An 18,498-nucleotide genomic window follows, 5' to 3' on the forward strand; every position below is an offset into this window, starting at 1 on the left:
TATTGGGGGGGGGGGAGCGTGGTGGTCTGGTACAAATCACCTGAGCGACCTGGTGGAGTCTATTGACCTTCTTGCGGCATTAGGTACCAGTTCTCCTTGTCGCGCTGCCCAAGCTGACTGCCGCTGCCACTTCCTCCCAGGGGCAGTGGCTGCCCTGTGGCTGACCCTCGCGGGAACAGGGCACCCCCTCTGGCCTCTACCGCTTCCAGTCGTCTGCCCAGGTCGGCATCGTGAGTCGTGTTTCTGGTCGTCTCGGCGGCAAGGCTGCAATCTGAGAGGGGTTGGCTGTGAAGGATCGGTTTAAGTGCTCCTCTCCCTGGGGCTGGCAAGCGCGGTCCTGTTGAATCAGCCAGTGGGACCATCATTTGCAGCGAGAAGTCCGTGGGGCATTGATAAGTGGACCAATTAATGTTTTATAGCGGTGATTGCCTCGCCGGGCCGAGTGTCGGGAAGCATGCGGCTGTTCCCACTCTCTACCACACTTAGCAAACTTTTAGTTAAATCGTGCCCATTATTTTAGCATACTTTGAAGAGCACGTTTTGACAGATTCCTCAATTGCCTAAGCGTCTGTCAATGTGTTGGGTATTAATTCCAGGATTTTAACCATATTACAATGAAGGAACAGTGATATGCTCTAGCCAAGATGGTTTGTGATGGGGGAACTTGGAGGTATTGGTGTTCTTATGCACCTGCTGCCTTTGTCCTTTGAGCGAGTGGAGGTGGTAGGTTTGGGAGGTACTGCTGAAGAAGCCTTGGTAGTTTGTTCGAGTGCATCCTGCAGCAAGTGCCCACTTGTAGCTGCGGTGCACTGGTGGATAGGATGCCAATCAAATGGACTGCTTAATCCTTGATGGTGTTGAGTTGCTTAAGTGATGTTCCAGCTGCACTCATCCAAGCAAGTGAAGAATATTCCTGACTTGTTCCTTTTCGGTGGTGGAGCAGGTGCGTGGAGTCAGGAAGTAAGCCATTCTTTTTTTTTATATTAAATATTTTATTGAAAATTTTTGGTCAACCAACACAGTACATTGTGCATCCTTTACACAACATTATAACAACACAAATAACAATGACCTATTTTATAAACAAAAAATGAATAAATAATAAATAACAAAAATGAAAACTAGCCCTAATTGGCAACTGCCTTGTCACAAGTAACACTCTCCAAAAATATAATTTAACAGTCCAATATATAATTATCTGTAGCAACGACCTATACATATTATACAGTATATATTAACAACCCTGAGAGTCCTTCTGGTTCCTCTTCCCCCCCCCCCCCCTCCTGATCCTGGGCTGCTGCTGCTGCCTTCTTTTTCCCATTCCGTCTATCTTTCTGCGAGGTATTCGACGAACGTTTGCCACCGCCTGGTGAACCCTTGAGCCGACCCCCTTAGGACGAACTTAATCCGCTCTAGCTTTATAAACCCCGCCATGTCATTTATCCAGGTCTCCACCCCCGGGGGCTTGGCTTCTTTCCACATTAGCAATAGCCTGCGCCGGGCTACTAGGGACGCAAAGGCCAAAACATCGGCCTCTCTCGCCTCCTGCACTCCCGGCTCTTGTGCAACCCCAAATATAGCCAACCCCCAGCTTGATTCGACCCGGACCCCCACTACTTTTGAAAGCACCTTTGTCACCCCCATCCAAAACCCCTGTAGTGCCGGGCATGACCAAAACATATGGGTATGATTCGCTGGGCTTCTCGAGCACCTCGCACGCCTATCCTCCACCCCAAAAAATTTACTGAGCCGTGCTCCAGTCATATGTGCCCTGTGTAATACCTTAAACTGAATCAGGCTTAGCCTGGCACACGAGGACGACGAGTTTACCCTGCTTAGGGCATTGTAACCTATGCAATGTGCCCCAATTCTTACCCTGCACAGCCCCTCCTCGATCTCCTCCCCCAGCTCTTCTTCCCATTTCCCTTTTAGTTCATCTACCATAGTCTCCCCTTCGTCCCTCATTTCCCTATATATATCTGACACCTTACCATCCCCCACCCATGTCTTTGAGATCACTCTGTCCTGCACCTCTTGTGTCGGGAGCTGCGGGAATTCCCTCACCTGTTGCCTCGCAAAAGCCCTCAGTTGCATATACCTGAATGCATTCCCTTGGGGCAACCCATATTTCTCGGTCAGCGCTCCCAGACTCGCGAACTTCCCATCCACAAACAGATCTTTCAGTTGCGTTATTCCTGCTCTTTGCCACATTCCATATCCCCCATCCATTCCCCCCGGGGCAAACCTATGATTGTTTCTTATCGGGGACCCCCCCCCAAGGCTCCAGTCTTTCCCCTATGCCGTCTCCACTGTCCCCAAATCTTCAGTGTAGCCACCACCACCGGGCTTGTGGTGTAGTTCCTCGGTGAGAACGGCAATGGGGCTGTCACCATAGCCTGTAGGCTAGTCCCCCTACAGGACGCCCTCTCTAATCTCTTCCACGCCGCTCCCTCCTCCTCTCCCATCCACTTACTCACCATTGAAATATTAGCGGCCCAATAATACTCACTTAGGCTCGGTAGTGCCAGCCCCCCCCTATCCCTGCTACGCTGTAAGAATCCCTTCCTCACTCTCGGGGTCTTCCCGGCCCACACAAAACCCATGATGCTCTTTTCAATCCTTTTTAAAAAAGCCTTCGTGATCACCACCGGGAGGCACTGAAACACAAAGAGGAATCTCGGGAGGACCACCATCTTAACCGCCTGCACCCTCCCTGCCAGTGACAGGGATACCATATCCCATCTCTTGAAATCCTCCTCCATCTGTTCCACCAACCGCGTTAAATTTAACCTATGCAATGTGCCCCAATTCTTAGCTATCTGGATCCCCAGGTAACGAAAGTCCCTTGTTACCTTCCTCAACGGTAGGTCCTCTATTTCTCTACTCTGCAACCCTGGATGCACCACAAACAACTCACTTTTCCCCATGTTCAATTTATACCCTGAAAAATCCCCAAACTCCCCAAGTATCCGCATTATTTCTGGCATCCCCTCCGCCGGGTCCGCCACGTATAGTAGCAAATCGTCCGCATACAAAGATACCTGGTGTTCTTCTCCTCCCCTAAGTACTCCCCTCCACTTCTTGGAACCCCTCAACGCTATCGCCAGGGGCTCAATCGCCAGTGCAAACAATAATGGGGACAGAGGGCATCCCTGCCTTGTCCCTCTATGGAGCCGAAAATATGCAGATCCCCGTCCATTCGTGACCACGCTCGCCACTGGGGCCCTATACAACAGCTGCACCCATCTAACATACCCCTCTCCAAAACCAAATCTCCTCAACACCTCCCACAAATAATCCCACTCCACTCTATCAAATGCTTTCTCGGCATCCATCGCCACTACTATCTCCGTTTCTCCCTCTGGTGGGGCCATCATCATTACCCCTAACAACCTCCGTATATTCATGTTCAGCTGTCTCCCCTTCACAAACCCAGTTTGGTCCTCGTGGACTACCCCCGGGACACATTCCTCTATTCTCATTGCCATTACCTTGGCCAGGACCTTGGCATCTACATTTAGGAGGGAAATAGGTCTATAGGACCCGCATTGTAGCGGGTCCTTTTCCTTCTTTAAGAGAAGCGATATCGTTGCTTCAGACATAGTCGGGGGCAGTTGCCCCCTTTCCTTTGCCTCATTAAAGGTCCTCGTCAGTACCGGGGCGAGCAAGTCCACATATTTTCTATAGAATTCGACTGGGAATCCATCCGGTCCCGGGGCCTTTCCCGCCTGCATGCTCCTAATTCCTTTCACCACTTCTTCTACCTCGATCTGTGCTCCCAGTCCCACCCTTTCCTGCTCTTCCACCTTGGGAAATTCCAGCCGATCCAAGAAGCCCATCATTCTCTCCCTCCCATCCGGGGGTTGAGCTTCATATAATTTTTTATAAAATGTCTTGAACACTCCATTCACTCTCTCCGCTCCCCGCTCCATCTCTCCTTCCTCATCCCTCACTCCCCCTATTTCCCTCGCTGCTCCCCTTTTCCTCAATTGGTGTGCCAGCAACCTGCTCGCCTTCTCCCCATATTCGTACTGTACACCCTGTGCCTTCCTCCATTGTGCCTCTGCAGTGCCCGTAGTCAGCAAGTCAAATTCTACATGTAGCCTTTGCCTTTCCCTGTACAGTCCCTCCTCCGGTGCTTCCGCATATTGTCTGTCCACCCTCAAAAGTTCTTGCAGCAACCGCTCCCGTTCCTTACTCTCCTGCTTCCCTTTATGTGCCCTTATTGATATCAGCTCCCCTCTAACCACCACCTTCAACGCCTCCCAGACCACTCCCACCTGGACCTCCCCATTATCATTGAGTTCCAAGTACTTTTCAATGCACCCCCTCACCCTTAGACACACCACCTCATCTGCCATTAGTCCCATGTCCATTCTCCAGGGTGGGCGCCCTCCTGTTTCCTCCCCTAGCTCCAAGTCCACCCAGTGTGGAGCGTGATCTGAAATGGCTATAGCCGTATACTCCGTTCCCCTCACCTTCGGGATCAATGCCCTACCCAGCACAAAAAAGTCTATTCGCGAGTAGACTTTATGGACATAGGAGAAAAACGAGAACTCCTTACTCCTAGGTCTGCTAAATCTCCACGGGTCTACACCTCCCATCTGCTCCATAAAATCTTTAAGTACCTTGGCTGCTGCCGGCCTCCTTCCAGTCCTGGACTTCGACCTATCCAGACCTGGTTCCAACACCGTATTAAAATCTCCCCCCCATTATCAGCTTTCCCATCTCGAGGTCCGGAATGCGTCCTAGCATCCGCCTCATAAAATTGGCATCATCCCAGTTCGGGGCATATACGTTTACCAAAACCACCGTCTCCCCCTGTAGTTTGCCACTCACCATCACGTATCTGCCCCCGTTATCCGCCACTATAGTCTTTGCCTCGAACATTACCCGCTTCCCCACTAATATAGCCACCCCCCTGTTTTTCGCATCTAGCCCCGAATGGAACACCTGCCCCACCCATCCTTTGCGTAGCCTAACCTGGTCTATCAGTTTCAGGTGCGTTTCCTGTAACATAACCACATCTGCCTTAAGTTTCTTAAGGTGTGCGAGTACTCGTGCCCTCTTTATCGGCCCGTTCAGCCCTCTCACGTTCCACGTGATCAGCCGAGTTGGGGGGCTTCGTACCCCCCCCCCCTTGTCGATTAGCCATCACCTTTTTCCAGCTCCTCACCCGGTTCCCACGCAGCTGTATCTCCCCCAGGCGGTGCCCCCCCGCCCATCCTCTCCCATACCAGCTCCCCCCTCTCCCCAGCAGCAGCAACCCAGTAATTCCCCCCTCCCACCCCCCCCGCTAGATCCCCCGCTAGCGTAATTACTCCCCCCATGTTGCTCCCAGAAGTCAGCAAACTCTGGCCGACCTCGGCTGCCCCCCGTGACCTCGGCTTGCACCGTGCGACGCCCCCTCCTTCCTGCTTCTCTATTCCCGCCATGATTATCATAGCGCGGGAACCAAGCCCGCGCTTCTCCCTTGGCCCCGCCCCCAATGGCCAACACCCCATCTCCTCCTCCTCCCCTCCTCCCCCATCACCACCTGTGGGAGAGAGAAAAGTTACCACATCGCAGGATTAGTACATAAAACTCCTCTTTCCCCCCTTTTTTAACCCCCCTCTTTGCCCCCCACATTCGCCCCACCACTTTGTTCAAACGTTCTTTTTAATAACCCGCTCATTCCAGTTTTTCTTCCACAATAAAAGTCCACGCTTCATCCGCCGTCTCAAAGTAGTGGTGCCTCCCTCGATATGTGACCCACAGTCTTGCCGGTTGCAGCATTCCAAATTTTATCTTCTTTTTATGAAGCACCGCCTTGGCCCGATTAAAGCTCGCCCTCCTTCTCGCCACCTCCGCACTCCAGTCTTGATAAACGCGGATCACCGTGTTCTCCCATTTACTGCTCCGAGTTTTCTTCGCCCATCTAAGGACCATTTCTCTATCCTTAAAACGGAGGAATCTCACCACTATGGCTCTGGGAATTTCTCCTGCTCTCGGTCCTCGCGCCATCACTCGGTATACTCCCTCCACCTCCAACGGACCCGCCGGGGCCTCCGCTCCCATTAACGAATGCAGCATCGTGCTCACATATGCCCCGACGTCCGCTCCCTCCACACCTTCAGGAAGACCAAGAATCCTCAGGTTGTTCCTCCTTGCGTTGTTTTCCAGTGCCTCCAACCTTTCCACACATCGTTTCTGATGTGCCTCCTGCGTCTCCGTCTTCACCACCAGGCCCTGTATGTCGTCCTCATTCTCGGCTGCCTTTGCCTTCACGACCCGAAGCTCCCGCTCCTGGGTCTTTTGTTCCTCCTTTAGCCCTTCGATCGCCTGTAGTATCGGGGCCAACAGCTCTTTCTTCATTTCCTTTTTGATCTCTTCCACACAGCATTTCAAGAACTCTTGTTGTTCAGGGCCCCATGTTAAACTGCCACCTTCCGACGCCATCTTGGTTTTTGCTTGCCTTCCTTGCCGCTGTTCTAAAGGATCCACTGCAATCTGGCCACTTTCTCCTCCTTTTTCCATCCGTATCCAGGGGGCATTCCCTTCTGGTTTACCGCACAGTGTTTTTAGCCGTCAAAATTGCCGTTGGAGCTCCTATCAAGAGCCCAAAAGTCCGTTTCACCGGGAGCTGCCGAAACGTGCGACTCAGCTGGTCATCGCCGCACCTGGAAGTAAGCCATTCTTTACAGAATATCCAGCCCCTGACATTCTCCTGTAGCCACAGCATTTATGTAGCTCGTCCACTTGAGCTTCAAGCCAGTGGTCACGCTCCAAGATATTGAATGTGATGAGCATGATTTAAACAATTGTGAATGGAACTGAAACACTGTGCAATCATCAACAAACAAACCTACTTTTGATGTTTGGTGTGGAGAAGGTAATTGATGAAGCAGCTGGTGGTCTAGCACACTGCCCTGAAGAACTTCTGGAATGATTTCTGAAGCTGAGATGATTGGCCTCCAACAATCACAGCCATTGTCCTTTGTGTCAGTATAGCACCACCCATTGGACAATGCTCTCCCCAGAAATCCATTGGATTTACCAGGGCTCATTGGCTCTCAAATTGGTCACATGCTGCCATGATGTCAAGGGTGGTCACTCTCACCAGCTCTGGTGTCCATGTTTGGATCAAGACGGCAATTAAGACGAGGGCCAAGTGATCAGTGAACATTGATGACAGCTTCACCCATTACTTTGCTGATGATTAAGAGCAGTCGATGAGGCAATATTTTATTGGGTTTAGTTTGTATTACTTTTTCTGTGGAAAGAACACCACTCATTAATTGAGGAGAGACTGGAGACTCCGGGATTAATTTCACTGACACAGTGAAAGCTACGGGGAAATCTAATGCAGGTTTTAAAATGTTTAAAGGGATTAAATGGGGCAAAAGTGAAAATCTTATTTTGCCTAGCTGGGAGTTGGTGATGAGCAGTCACCAACTAAACATTATCAAGAATGTGAGTAGAGAGGGACTAAGAGACATTTCTTAATGCAGCGGGTTATTGGAGCTGTAAAAGTAAGATCAATTCTCAGTACAAATATCCCCCACTGGGATGTTAAACATAATTGTCTAAAATAGTAGTGTAAGAATTGAGATCGTGATAAATAATATATGAAAATAAATTGATGCTGCACGAGTTTATAACTCAGTCCTCATACTTTTAAACTTGGCAAACACGTGTTAGACATGATTTTTGTTTTAATGATCCATATTATATATTTCACACAGGACCCATACCTTGACAAGTTTTTTGCTCTGGTCCATGCCCTGGAGGAGCATGCATTTCCTGTGCGAATTGGAGATCTGCGGATTCTTGAGAACGACCTGGAGAATGAGCTGAAAAACAGTATATCATCCCTGAGCTCGGCTCAACTAGAGCCTGTGGTACGATTCCTCCACCAGCTTCTGGATAAACTTGTCTTGTTGGTTGTGAGGCCTCCTGTAATCGCTGGACAGATTGGTATGTCAAATGCATCATTCCTTATATTTCGTCCAACTCTTTTTTGAGGATTTGTCAGTTAATCATGAGGTTATCATCTTAGTTCAACATTGACTGCACTTTTATAGAACAACCATATGCTCATATTTCATTGGGAACATTTACCAATAGTGCCCTTGTTGGCAAATGCATTGTAGGGTTTAACACTGAGTTACCAATTTAAACTGTGTCTGTATGAGGATTGCTCGGTCATACTCTGGATTAAGCAGGGGTGGAATGTAGTCAGGGCTCCTGCTCCTGATCGTTATACATTGATCACTGAGTTGTGCATGTGCAGATGTGTACACAAATGTTAGTGAAGTAACTAGTTAATACCAATTATCTCAGCTTTTTCATGGGTAATAATCTCTTATGTAAAGGTTTGGAGGGTTCATTGTAACGCAACACGAGTCAGAGAAATGTCAGAGAGCAAATTGGAAGGTGGGAAGTTTATGTGGAATTAAAATAATTAGATTTTGCATTTTTGAAATATTATCTTAAATTTACCTTTTTGTGTTTAAAGTTTGCTTAATGTCTAAATAGTGGCTCATTTCAATTATCAAATTGACAGTCATCTATACCAAAAGAAAAATCACAATGGGAATTCTGCACACTTCAAAATAAATGAGCTAAATCTCTGTCTTGTGCCACAGCTAAATAGGGCAGATGCCAATATCCAGTTCCTATTTATTATCACATCTAATTAACTGGATTAATACAATCACTTGCATTTGTATAGCTCCTTTTGAAGTCGCAAAATATCTCAAGGTGTTTCATAGGAACGGAATCAGACAAAAAATGGCACCAAGATAAAGAAGGGGATAATTAGGAGGTGTGACTCAGAAGCTTGCAGAGAAGTGGACAATCTAGAAGTTTAAGGAGGGAACACCAAAGCTTAAGGCGGAGGTGGCTGAAACTGCAGGCATTAATGGTGTGGCAAAATAAGTGGGGAATGCATAAGAGGACAGAAATAGAGGAACACAGAGTTCTTGGAGGTCTTTGCAGTTCTGGGGAGGAATGAGCCCATGGAGAAATTTGAACAAAAGTATTTTTTTTAAAGTTCATTTCCGGGATGTGGTTAGGCCAGTATTTTTACCCATCCCTAGTAGCCCTTCAGAAGGTGGTGGTGAGTTGCCTTCTTGAACCGCTGCAGTCCTTGAGGTGTAGGTACAGCCACAGTGCTGTTAGAGAGTTTCAGGATTTTGCCCCAGTGAAGGTGAAGGAACGGCGATATATTTCCAAGATGGGGGACGGCGGCCCGCCAGCAGGATCTACCTGTCATGTCCCACTGTTGTCAACGGGATTTTCCGTCGACAGCACCCCTCATTGCCGGGAAACCCATGCGCTGGCGTGGGACTGGAATTTCCCTCTGGCGTGAACAGCCGGTAAATTCCGCCACAAATTTAAGTTTTTCAAGAAAATTGGGCATTAAAAAATGACAAATGGAGAGGGAAAGATCGACAATAAATGTTTGTTTCTTTTTGAACTGTAATCCGATAATGAATCGCTATTACATTCAGATATTCAATACCTTTTGCGTAACTCAGAGTTGAAGATATTTATTTATTACTGTGATATTGGGAGAAATATTTTGCAGGGTGTTTCTCACCGGATCTGCCGGCAAGTTATCCACCGCATCTAATGACATTTAGTCACTTTTTTGGGCGGCCGGTAGATTGCGCCCATTATTGTTTGTTTCGTTTTTCAGTTCATGAAACCTGACACTTAGTCAGTCAGCCTAAGACTTTGTCTGACAGACTAAGATTAAAAGGCAGCTTCATTTATTATGTATTGTAATTTTTTGTGCACATTCTTTCCTTTAGTAAACATGGGACAGCCATCTTTTGAGGCAATGACGTCCATTGTAAATAGACTTCACAAAAATTTGGAAACAAACCAGGACCAGCATGGCAGAAACAATTTGTTGGCATCCTATATTTACTACGTTTTCCGCCTTCCAAGCACAGAGTCAAACCCCTCATCACCAGGTGAGAGCAAAGTCCGAGAACCAGACGGTAAATTGAACTTTCACTAGAAAGAATAATATAAAAGCACCAGCTCCAGTTAAATGCCATTTCAAATGGTGACTGTTGTGCCACAAAGGTTAAAGCTCCCTCATGCAACTGCACATCCACTTGGTTACATCACGTAGTGGGTGGAGGGCTGTGCTACTTTCCACATGAGGTACTTCAGCTTCTATTTAATGATTTCCATTGTGTTTCTCTTTTGGTTTTTTTTGTCAGCCTCTCCCTTATGCAGTTGCTTAGCTAATATGTTCCCAGCCCCCTCTCCCCATGTCCAAACTCACAGCCCATGGTCAACGCACACAGTGAGCCCATTTTAATAATTGTTATGATTTCATCTTGAGTGGATGATATGAGATAATTGGAAAAAAATCAAATGGTGAAACTTGGAAGCATTACTGACAAACAGGAATCAAAGAGTAGATCCTGATTGAACCAAACTCTAATGAACTAGTTCATGACTAGTTCTCCTCACGTCCTCAGACTGATGGCATATGACACATTTCATTCTGTACCCCCCCATCTTCCATTTCAAACTAAGTTCCTCAAACTGATAGCTTCAGACCTATCTCATTATTTAACAGATAGCTCATTTTCTGTCTTGCATTACATCTTCATGGGAGTTGAAACTTTACCCACTGATCATGGTTGAATCCTGTCACAGGCCCTGGTAGCTGTATGTTGGGTGGATCTATGCATTATGCAACGATGGCACGTACAGCAGCAAGACTGGCCAGTCTGAACCTTAGTCGGTCCAGGAGTCTCAGTAACAGCAATCCTGACATCGCAGGTACACCAACCTCACCAGATGATGAAGTAAGGACAATTATTGGCAGCAAGGTAAACAACCTCCTTCTACTTCTAAACACTGATATGTATAATATGGACTCGTGTCACACGTAGTATTCAAACCCAATTTGTGTATTATTTTTTCAATTGGAAAGCTCTTCACAATGAAGTAAAATATAATTGTATATGTCAGGCAGAAAGCTTGTTGAGGTTAAAGCTCCCCTTTTTTAAATGCTCTTCTTTCCAAATTAACACACTTTTCTCATCTTAGTATATAGAACATACAGTGCAGAAGGAGGCCATTCGGCACATCAAGTCCGTACCGACCCACTTAAGCCCTCACTTCCACACTATCCCCATAACCCAATAACCTCTCCCAACCTTTTTGGACACTAAGGGCAATTTAGCATGGCCAATCCACTTAACCTGCATGTCTTTGGACTGTGGGAGGAAACCGGAGCACCCAGAGGAAACTCACACACACACGGGGAGAACGTGCAGACTCCACACAGACAGTGACCCAGCGGCGAATTGAACCTGGGATCCTGGTGCTGTGAAGCCACAGTGCTAACCACTGTGTTACCGTGCTGCCCATTCTATCCTTCATCTCCAACCCCAGACTTGGATTAGCTACTTACTTTGTGTTTGCAGCCCTCTGAACCCTGTGATTGAAAGCAACTATAGGATTGAGGTTAAGTGTATGTTATTAATCTGTTTTAATGAAGGCATTTGTGTAAAATTAGCAATTTTCAATACTAATATTTAATTTTGTATTTTCAACCCCTTGCTTAATAACAATTTTAATAAGTAAATTGTTCTATAGCCACCCCAGTGGCTCAGATAGCAAATTAACTGCCTAGTTCTAAATCATATAGATTAAGAAAATTTGGTTCGTAGTCTGTACCAGTGTAAATTTTGCTCATGATCACCACCCTGTGGCTCCTACTGGAAAGTGTCCATGTGTGGACATCTGGGGCGAGATTCTCCGACCCCACGCCGGGTCGGAGAATCGCCGGAGGCTGGCGTGAATCCCGCCCCCGCCGGTTGCCAAATTCTTCGGCACCGGACATTCAGCGGGGGCGGGAATCGCGCGGCGCCGGTTGGCGGGCCCCCCCCCCCCCGCGATTCTCCGTCCCGGATGGGTCGAAGTCCCGCCGTTAAATTGCCTGTCCCGCCAGCGTAGATTAAACTACCTACCTTACCGGCGGGACAAGGCGACGCGGGCGGGCTCCGGGGTCCTGGGGGGGCGCGGGGCGATCTGGCCCCGGGGGGTTCCCCCACGGTGGCCTGACCCCCGATCGGGGCACACCGATCCGCGGGCGGGCCTGTGCCGTGGGGGCACTCTTTCCCTTCCGCCTTCGCCACGGTCTCCACCATGGTGGAGGCTGAAGAGACTCCCTCCACTGCGCATGCGTGGGAATGCCGTCAGCGGCCGCTAACGCTCCCGCGCATGCGCCGCCCGGAGATGTCATTTCCGCGCCAGCTGGTGGGGCACCAAAGACCTTTTCCGCCAGCTGGCGGGGTGGAAATTCTTCCGGCGCGGATCTAGCCCCTTAAAGTTGGGGCTTGGGCCCCAAAGATGCGGAGCATTCCGCACCTTTGGGGCGGTGCGATGCCCGACTGATTTGCGCCATTTTGAGCGCCAGTCGGCGGACATCGCGCCGATACTGGAGAATTTCGCCCCTGATGAGTTAAAACCTGGGCGGAATTCTCCCCCCCCCCCCCAGTTCCCACGCCAGGTGGGAGAAACGCCTGGGTGCGCGCGAGTCCCGCCACGCCGTTCCGACGCCCGCACGCGATTCTCCCACCCCCCCCCCCAAACCGGTGCGGCGCGAATCACGGCTGGCCGCTGGGAGAATCGGCGCTTGCCGTTGGTAATGGTCGAGCGGCGACTCTACGGCCCAGCTGGGCCGAGCGGCCTACTCAACACGACAGGTTCCCACCGGTGCCATCCACACCTGGTCGCTGCCGACGGGAACAGCGCAGGAACGCTGGGGGAGCGGCCTGTGGGGGTAAGGGGGGTTCCTGCACCGGGGGGGGGGGGGCGGTGCTCAAAAGGGGTCTGGCCCGTGATCGGTGTCCACCGATCGGCGGGCCGGCCTCTTTGAAGGAGGACCTCCTTTCCTCCGCTGCCCCGCAAGATCGATCCGCCATCTTCTTGTGGGGCGGCTGCGGGGAGGACGGCAAACGTGCATGCGCGGGTTGGTGCCGGCCAATCCGCGCATGCGCGGGTGACGTCATTTACGTGGCGCCGCTCGCGTCATTTACGTGGCGCCGCCTAACCCGGTGCGCGTAAATGACGCGGCACCGCTCCTAGCCTCCCGGGGGTGGGAGAATAGGGGGCTGGGAACGGCCTCCGATGCCGGAGTGAAACACTCCGGTTTTCACTCCGGCGTCGGGACTTAGTCTCCCGATGAGAGAATTGCGCCCCCTGGGTGCGATTCTCCGCTCCCGCGCCGGTTGGGAGAATCGCCTGGTGCGCCATTTTTCCACGTGGCGCCGGTCCGACGCCCGCCCGTGATTCACCCAAGTGGCGAGAACGGCCCCGTCATGTTCTGCGCGGCGCAGGGGACAGCCTGGGGGGGGTGGGGTGTTCCTGTACCGGGGGGGGGGCCTCAAATGGGGTCTGGCCCGCGATCGGTGCCCACCGATTGGTGGGCCGGCCTCTCTGAAGGAGGACCTCCTTTCTTCCACCGCCCCGCAAGATCCGTCTGACATCTTCTTGCGGGGCGGCCTCGGGGAGGACGGCAACCGCGCATGCGCGGGTGAAGCCAGTTACGCGGCGCTGGCCGCGTCATTTACGCGGCGCCAATGCCCACGCGCACTGACGATGCTGCTTTCGCGACACCCCCCCCCCCCCCCCCGAGTTCCTCGCGGCCCCGCTCCTAGCCCATTTTCGGGCCTTGAATCGATCACGATCGGGGCCGTTTCGCACCGTCGTGAAACTCTACAGCGTTCACGACGGTGTGGGAACTTAGTCGCGGGAGCGGAGAATCACGCCCCCTATCTCTACTTTGTGGCTATCTCCCTGCACCCTCTTCAACAGTCATGATCAAAACGTAGAATGGCTACTTTGAACATGTTAACAGAGGGCTTCCCAGTTATGTGGAATCGAATCTCAAAGAGTCTGCATGTGCAGGCAAGGATGGGAGAAAAATACAATTTTTGTTGTAATCTGAAGAGGACTCTTTAAACGCACTGTCCTTATACATTGTGTGTGTTTTGGAGAAACCATGTCAACATCCAGCTAAATGTTTTTAAATTCCCTCTCCCATTTGCTTCGTTCACCTGTTCAGGGACTAGATCGTTCAAATTCCTGGGTTAATGCTGGTGGCCCAACTGTCCCATGGAGAAGTCCCCCCAGATCAAGCACTGAAGTAATGCAGGTGGTTTCAGATGCTAATACATCTTCTTCAGGACATTATTTTGCAACTGAAGTTTTACTTTCATCCATTTCCCATTATTTTGATTATTTGAATATTTTATATTTCAGTTCTTTTTAAGTTTTAATAGCAGTCGCTTGTGATTATAGTTTTTTTTGTAAACTATTTTTGAGACCGTTTTCCACCATTTTATGCTCGCGTGCTTGTGCATGGTATTTCCTAAAAATGCATGGGACATGTAGTGCATTGGCACTATTGTAAATTATGTGTATCGTCATAGCTGTGAATTTGTGAGATGTGCTTAAAAATCCTAAATGAATTCAGGAGCGACATGTACTTCACTGTTCATATAGTAAAATAATTTATTTCTCACTGTTCAACTGTTGTATCGTCCCCAGGAACGTTGAAGGTTCTCTGAACTTGCTGTTGTTTCCAGGCTGCTTTAGCGTATTTGTATCAGTGCATTCTAGGAAAATGGAATTTAAAAGCAATGGAGTTCTATTGTGTGCAATACCCTTTTCCTGAAACTTAATTCATCATTTCAAATTGCTGTCAACACTAGTGACACACCTGCTGTCAACACTAGTGACACATCACTAGTGACCACCTGAGTGCTGCACAGGTCACAGTGGAAGCAGATGACAAAGCACAAGTTTGAAAGAGTAGAATTAGTCATTGTATTATTGTTTTTCTGCAGTTTATCCGCAGTTTGAAAATATTCTATGTCCACTTTTAAGCTTTACTGAAATCCTAGATGCATTATTGCAACTGAAGAGAAACATTTTAGCCTGTCCCATCAATCGCCTCCATTTTATTGACATTGAAGTTGCAAAATGCCATAAGTTATTTTATTGCCACAGCCTCCAGGATCTCTGTGCTGAGAAATGTATTACTTAGTGCTGTGTTTAAAGAGGAATTCAATGTAAAACGGTTCCCCAGTTTAGAAAACACATATCAGCGTAAGACTGATGATTTCAGAAAGACTTCTGTTGTTCACCTTGGTCAAACCTCCATCTGTAAATGGTCTGCTTTTTGTTCAGCCAGAGGAGAATATGTGACCTTAGGATAGGGCTAAAGATAAGCTGGAATTGAACTTCGAAATAGGGGTGGAGGAAAGTGGGGAAGGATGTATATCTGAAACCACCATTTCTGCTATGGTGGTTGCTGCTGAGTGAGCGTCGGACACTACTTCTATAGAGAGAAGATGAAAATTGACACCCAAAAGGCTTGTGGACAATAACATGAAAACTGAATTATTTTTATCAAGTTTGTTTGCATGATGTTTCATCATTAATTTATGCAGCTCAGAGTTGAATCGCTGTGCGTGTTACATGTTCATTCAGATCTCTTTCTTCATGATTAGATCCATGTTCTTGGGAGTTGTGTTGCAGAATACTTCAGGCCTGAAGGATTCAAAAGGTTTATCTGTAAACCTTTCAAAACTGATGCACTGTAATTTCACATTTATAACTGATCCCATGTGGGATATTTGGATAATGTTCTAATGTCCAAATTATAGAAACATGCTGAGCTGGGTATCGGTGGACAAGAAACATCGGAGGAAAAATCGAAAGATAAGAGTAGTATTGAAAATTATGTAAATCTGATGTTGGGGTTTAAAGGCATGCAGGAAATAAGAAATAGAAGCTTTCAAAGGCCCTTTGAGCCTGTTCAACAAGAGCATCTCCACTTTCCCACTTGTCCCCATATCTCTTGATTCAGTTGGTGTACAATTCTCTCAATCACAGTATTGTGTTTTTTTTTTTAATTCATGGGATGTGGGTATTTATTGGCCATCCCTGAGGGCATTTAAGAGTCAACCACATCTGGGGCGAGATTCTCCGACCCCCCGCCGGGTCGGAGAATCGCCGGGGGCTGGCGTGAATCCCGCCCCCACCGGTTGCCGAATTCTCCGGCACCGGAGATTCGGCGGGGGCGGGAATCGCCCCGCGCCGGTTGGCGGGCACCCCCCCCCCCCGCGCGATTCTCTGGCCCGAATGGGCCGAAGTCCCGCTGCTAGGATGCCTGTCCCACCGGCGTGGATTAAACCACCTCTCTTACCGGCGGGACAAGGCGGCGCGAGCGGGCTCCAGGGTCCTGGGGGGGGGGGGGGGGCGTGGGGCTATCTGGCCCCGGGGGGTGCCCCCATGGTGGCCTGGCCCGCGATCAGGGCCCACCGATCCGCGGGCAGGCCTGTGCCATGGGGGCACTCTTTTCCTTCTGCCTTCGCCACGGTCTCCACCATGGCGAAGGCGGAAGAGACCCCCTCCACTGCGCATGTGCGGGGATGCCGTGAGCGGCCGCTAACGCTCCCATGCATGCGCCGCCCGGCAATGTCATTTCCGCGCCAGCTGGCGGGGCACCAAAGGCCTTTTCCGCCAGCTGGCGGGGCGGAAATCAGTCCAGCGCGGGCCTAGCCCCTCAAGGTTAGGGCTGGGCCCTCCAAGATGCGGAGGATTCCGCACCTTTGGGGCGGTGCGATGCCCGACTGATTTGCGCCGTTTTTGGCGCCGGTCGGCGGACATCGCGCCGATACCGGAGAATTTCGCCCCTGGAGTCTAATGTAGGCCAGACCAGAATAAGGACGACATATTTCCTTTCCTAAAGCAGATTAGTGAACCAAATTTTTTTTTAAAATGACAATCAACAATGTCGACAGTGGTTTCAAAGAACAAAGAAAAGTACAGCACAGGAGCAGGCCCTTCGACCCTCCAAGCCTGTGCCAGGCATGCTGCCCATCTAAACTAAAATCTTCTACAATTCCCAGGTCCGTATCCCTCTATTCCCATCGTATTCATGTATTTCCATCCTATTCATGTATTTAATCATGGTCATTTTTAATTGCAGGCTTTTACTGAATTCAAATTTCACCATGGTGGGATTCAAACCTCGGTCCCCAGAGCTGGAACTCTGGATTACTAATCCAGCGAACTAACCTTCCTCAGTGACTGACTGGGTAGAGAAATCAAAGGTTTATGATTGCCTGAGTGAAGTAATTTCTTCCCATCTCAGTCCTAAATGGCTTATCCTACTACTATTATCCCTGGTTCTACACTTTCCAGACAGGGAAAACAGCCTCTCATCATCTACCTTGCCAAGCCCTCTTAGAAATTGAATTGACTTCTGGAATGAGAGGGTACGTCTATGAGGAGAGTTTGAGTAGACTGAGCCTATATTCTCTGCAGTTTAGAAGAATGAGAGGTAATCTCATTGAAATGTCAAATTTCTAAGAGGGCTTGGCAAGGTAGATGATGAGAGGCTGTTTTCCCTGTCTGGAAAGTGTAGAACCAGGGATAATTCATTTCAATGAGATTACCTCTCATTCTTCTAAACTGCAGAGAATATAGGCTCAATCTACTCAACGTCTCCTCATAGACGTACCCTCTCATTCCAGAAGTCAATTCAGTGAGTTTTTGTTGTACCTCCTCTAAGACAAGTGTATCCTTAGGTAAGGAGAACAAAACTGTTCTCAGCACACCAGGTATCATCTCGCCAATGCTGTATATGATAGCAGCAAAACTTCCCTACCCTGGTACTCAAACCCCCTTGCAATGAAAGCTAATATACCATTTACCATCCTATTTGCCTTGATGTGCTTGCGTGTCAACTTCCTATGATTTGTGTCAAAGAACACCTAAATCCCTCTGCATACTAGCACATATTGGTCTCACCTGATAAAAAATATTCTATTTTCTATTCTTCCAACCAAAGTGGATCATTCCACATTTCCCCACATTATGCTTCATCTGCCACATTCATGCGCAATCACTTACCCTGTCTATCCCTTTGTAGACTCTTTGTGTCCTCCTCACAGCTTACTTTCCCCCCTAGGTTTGTATCACCATTAAACTTGGATACATGGCAATCTGTCTGCTCGTCTAAGTAATTGGTGTAATTTGTAAATAGTTGAGGCAGAAGCACTTACCCTTGCGGCAATACACTAATTACAGCTTGCCAATCTGAAAATGACCCAGTATTCCTCTCTCGGTTTTCTGTTCTACATCACTGGTTCTCCCTTATCCACCCTGCTAGTTATACCCACAAAAAACAAATAGATTTATGAAACCACTTCACTGTCATAAAGCATTGCTGACTCCAAGGTTCTTGTTACCATTCCCACAGTGGGAGGAAGAAAAGACGGAGGAGGGCAGGGAGTTTTCCAGTCCTGAGGTTCTGCATAAAAATAAGAAAATGAGGTGGAAGAAAAAGGAACAGTAGAAAATCAATGATCAAATGGCATTTTCAATGGAGAGAGTGAGTCAGAAAGAAGGAATGGTTATCAACATGCAAGTTTGAAAAATGTACACACTGCTTACTTGATCAACTTC

At 48.8% G+C, this 18,498-nt stretch overlaps 1 protein-coding gene across 12 annotated transcripts in view; it reads left to right on the forward strand.

Annotated features, from left to right (window-relative positions):
- Nucleotides 1–18,498, forward strand: part of dock7 (dedicator of cytokinesis 7) — a 292,969-nt gene that overhangs the window by 156,562 nt on the left and 117,909 nt on the right. For 10 of the 12 annotated variants that reach the window (XM_072511162.1, XM_072511164.1, XM_072511166.1 and 7 more), the window contains exons 20-23: nucleotides 7,725–7,956; nucleotides 9,798–9,962; nucleotides 10,663–10,838; nucleotides 14,084–14,173. In XM_072511162.1, coding sequence (XP_072367263.1) covers nucleotides 7,725–7,956; nucleotides 9,798–9,962; nucleotides 10,663–10,838; nucleotides 14,084–14,173 — 663 coding nt within the window. The remainder of the gene's footprint in view (nucleotides 1–7,724; nucleotides 7,957–9,797; nucleotides 9,963–10,662; nucleotides 10,839–14,083; nucleotides 14,174–18,498) is intronic. The other 2 variants (XM_072511171.1, XM_072511172.1) reach the window with 1 other exon arrangement.

Source organism: Scyliorhinus torazame, chromosome 7 (assembly GCF_047496885.1).
Source record: "Scyliorhinus torazame isolate Kashiwa2021f chromosome 7, sScyTor2.1, whole genome shotgun sequence".
Taxonomy (NCBI): Eukaryota; Metazoa; Chordata; class Chondrichthyes; order Carcharhiniformes; family Scyliorhinidae; genus Scyliorhinus; species Scyliorhinus torazame.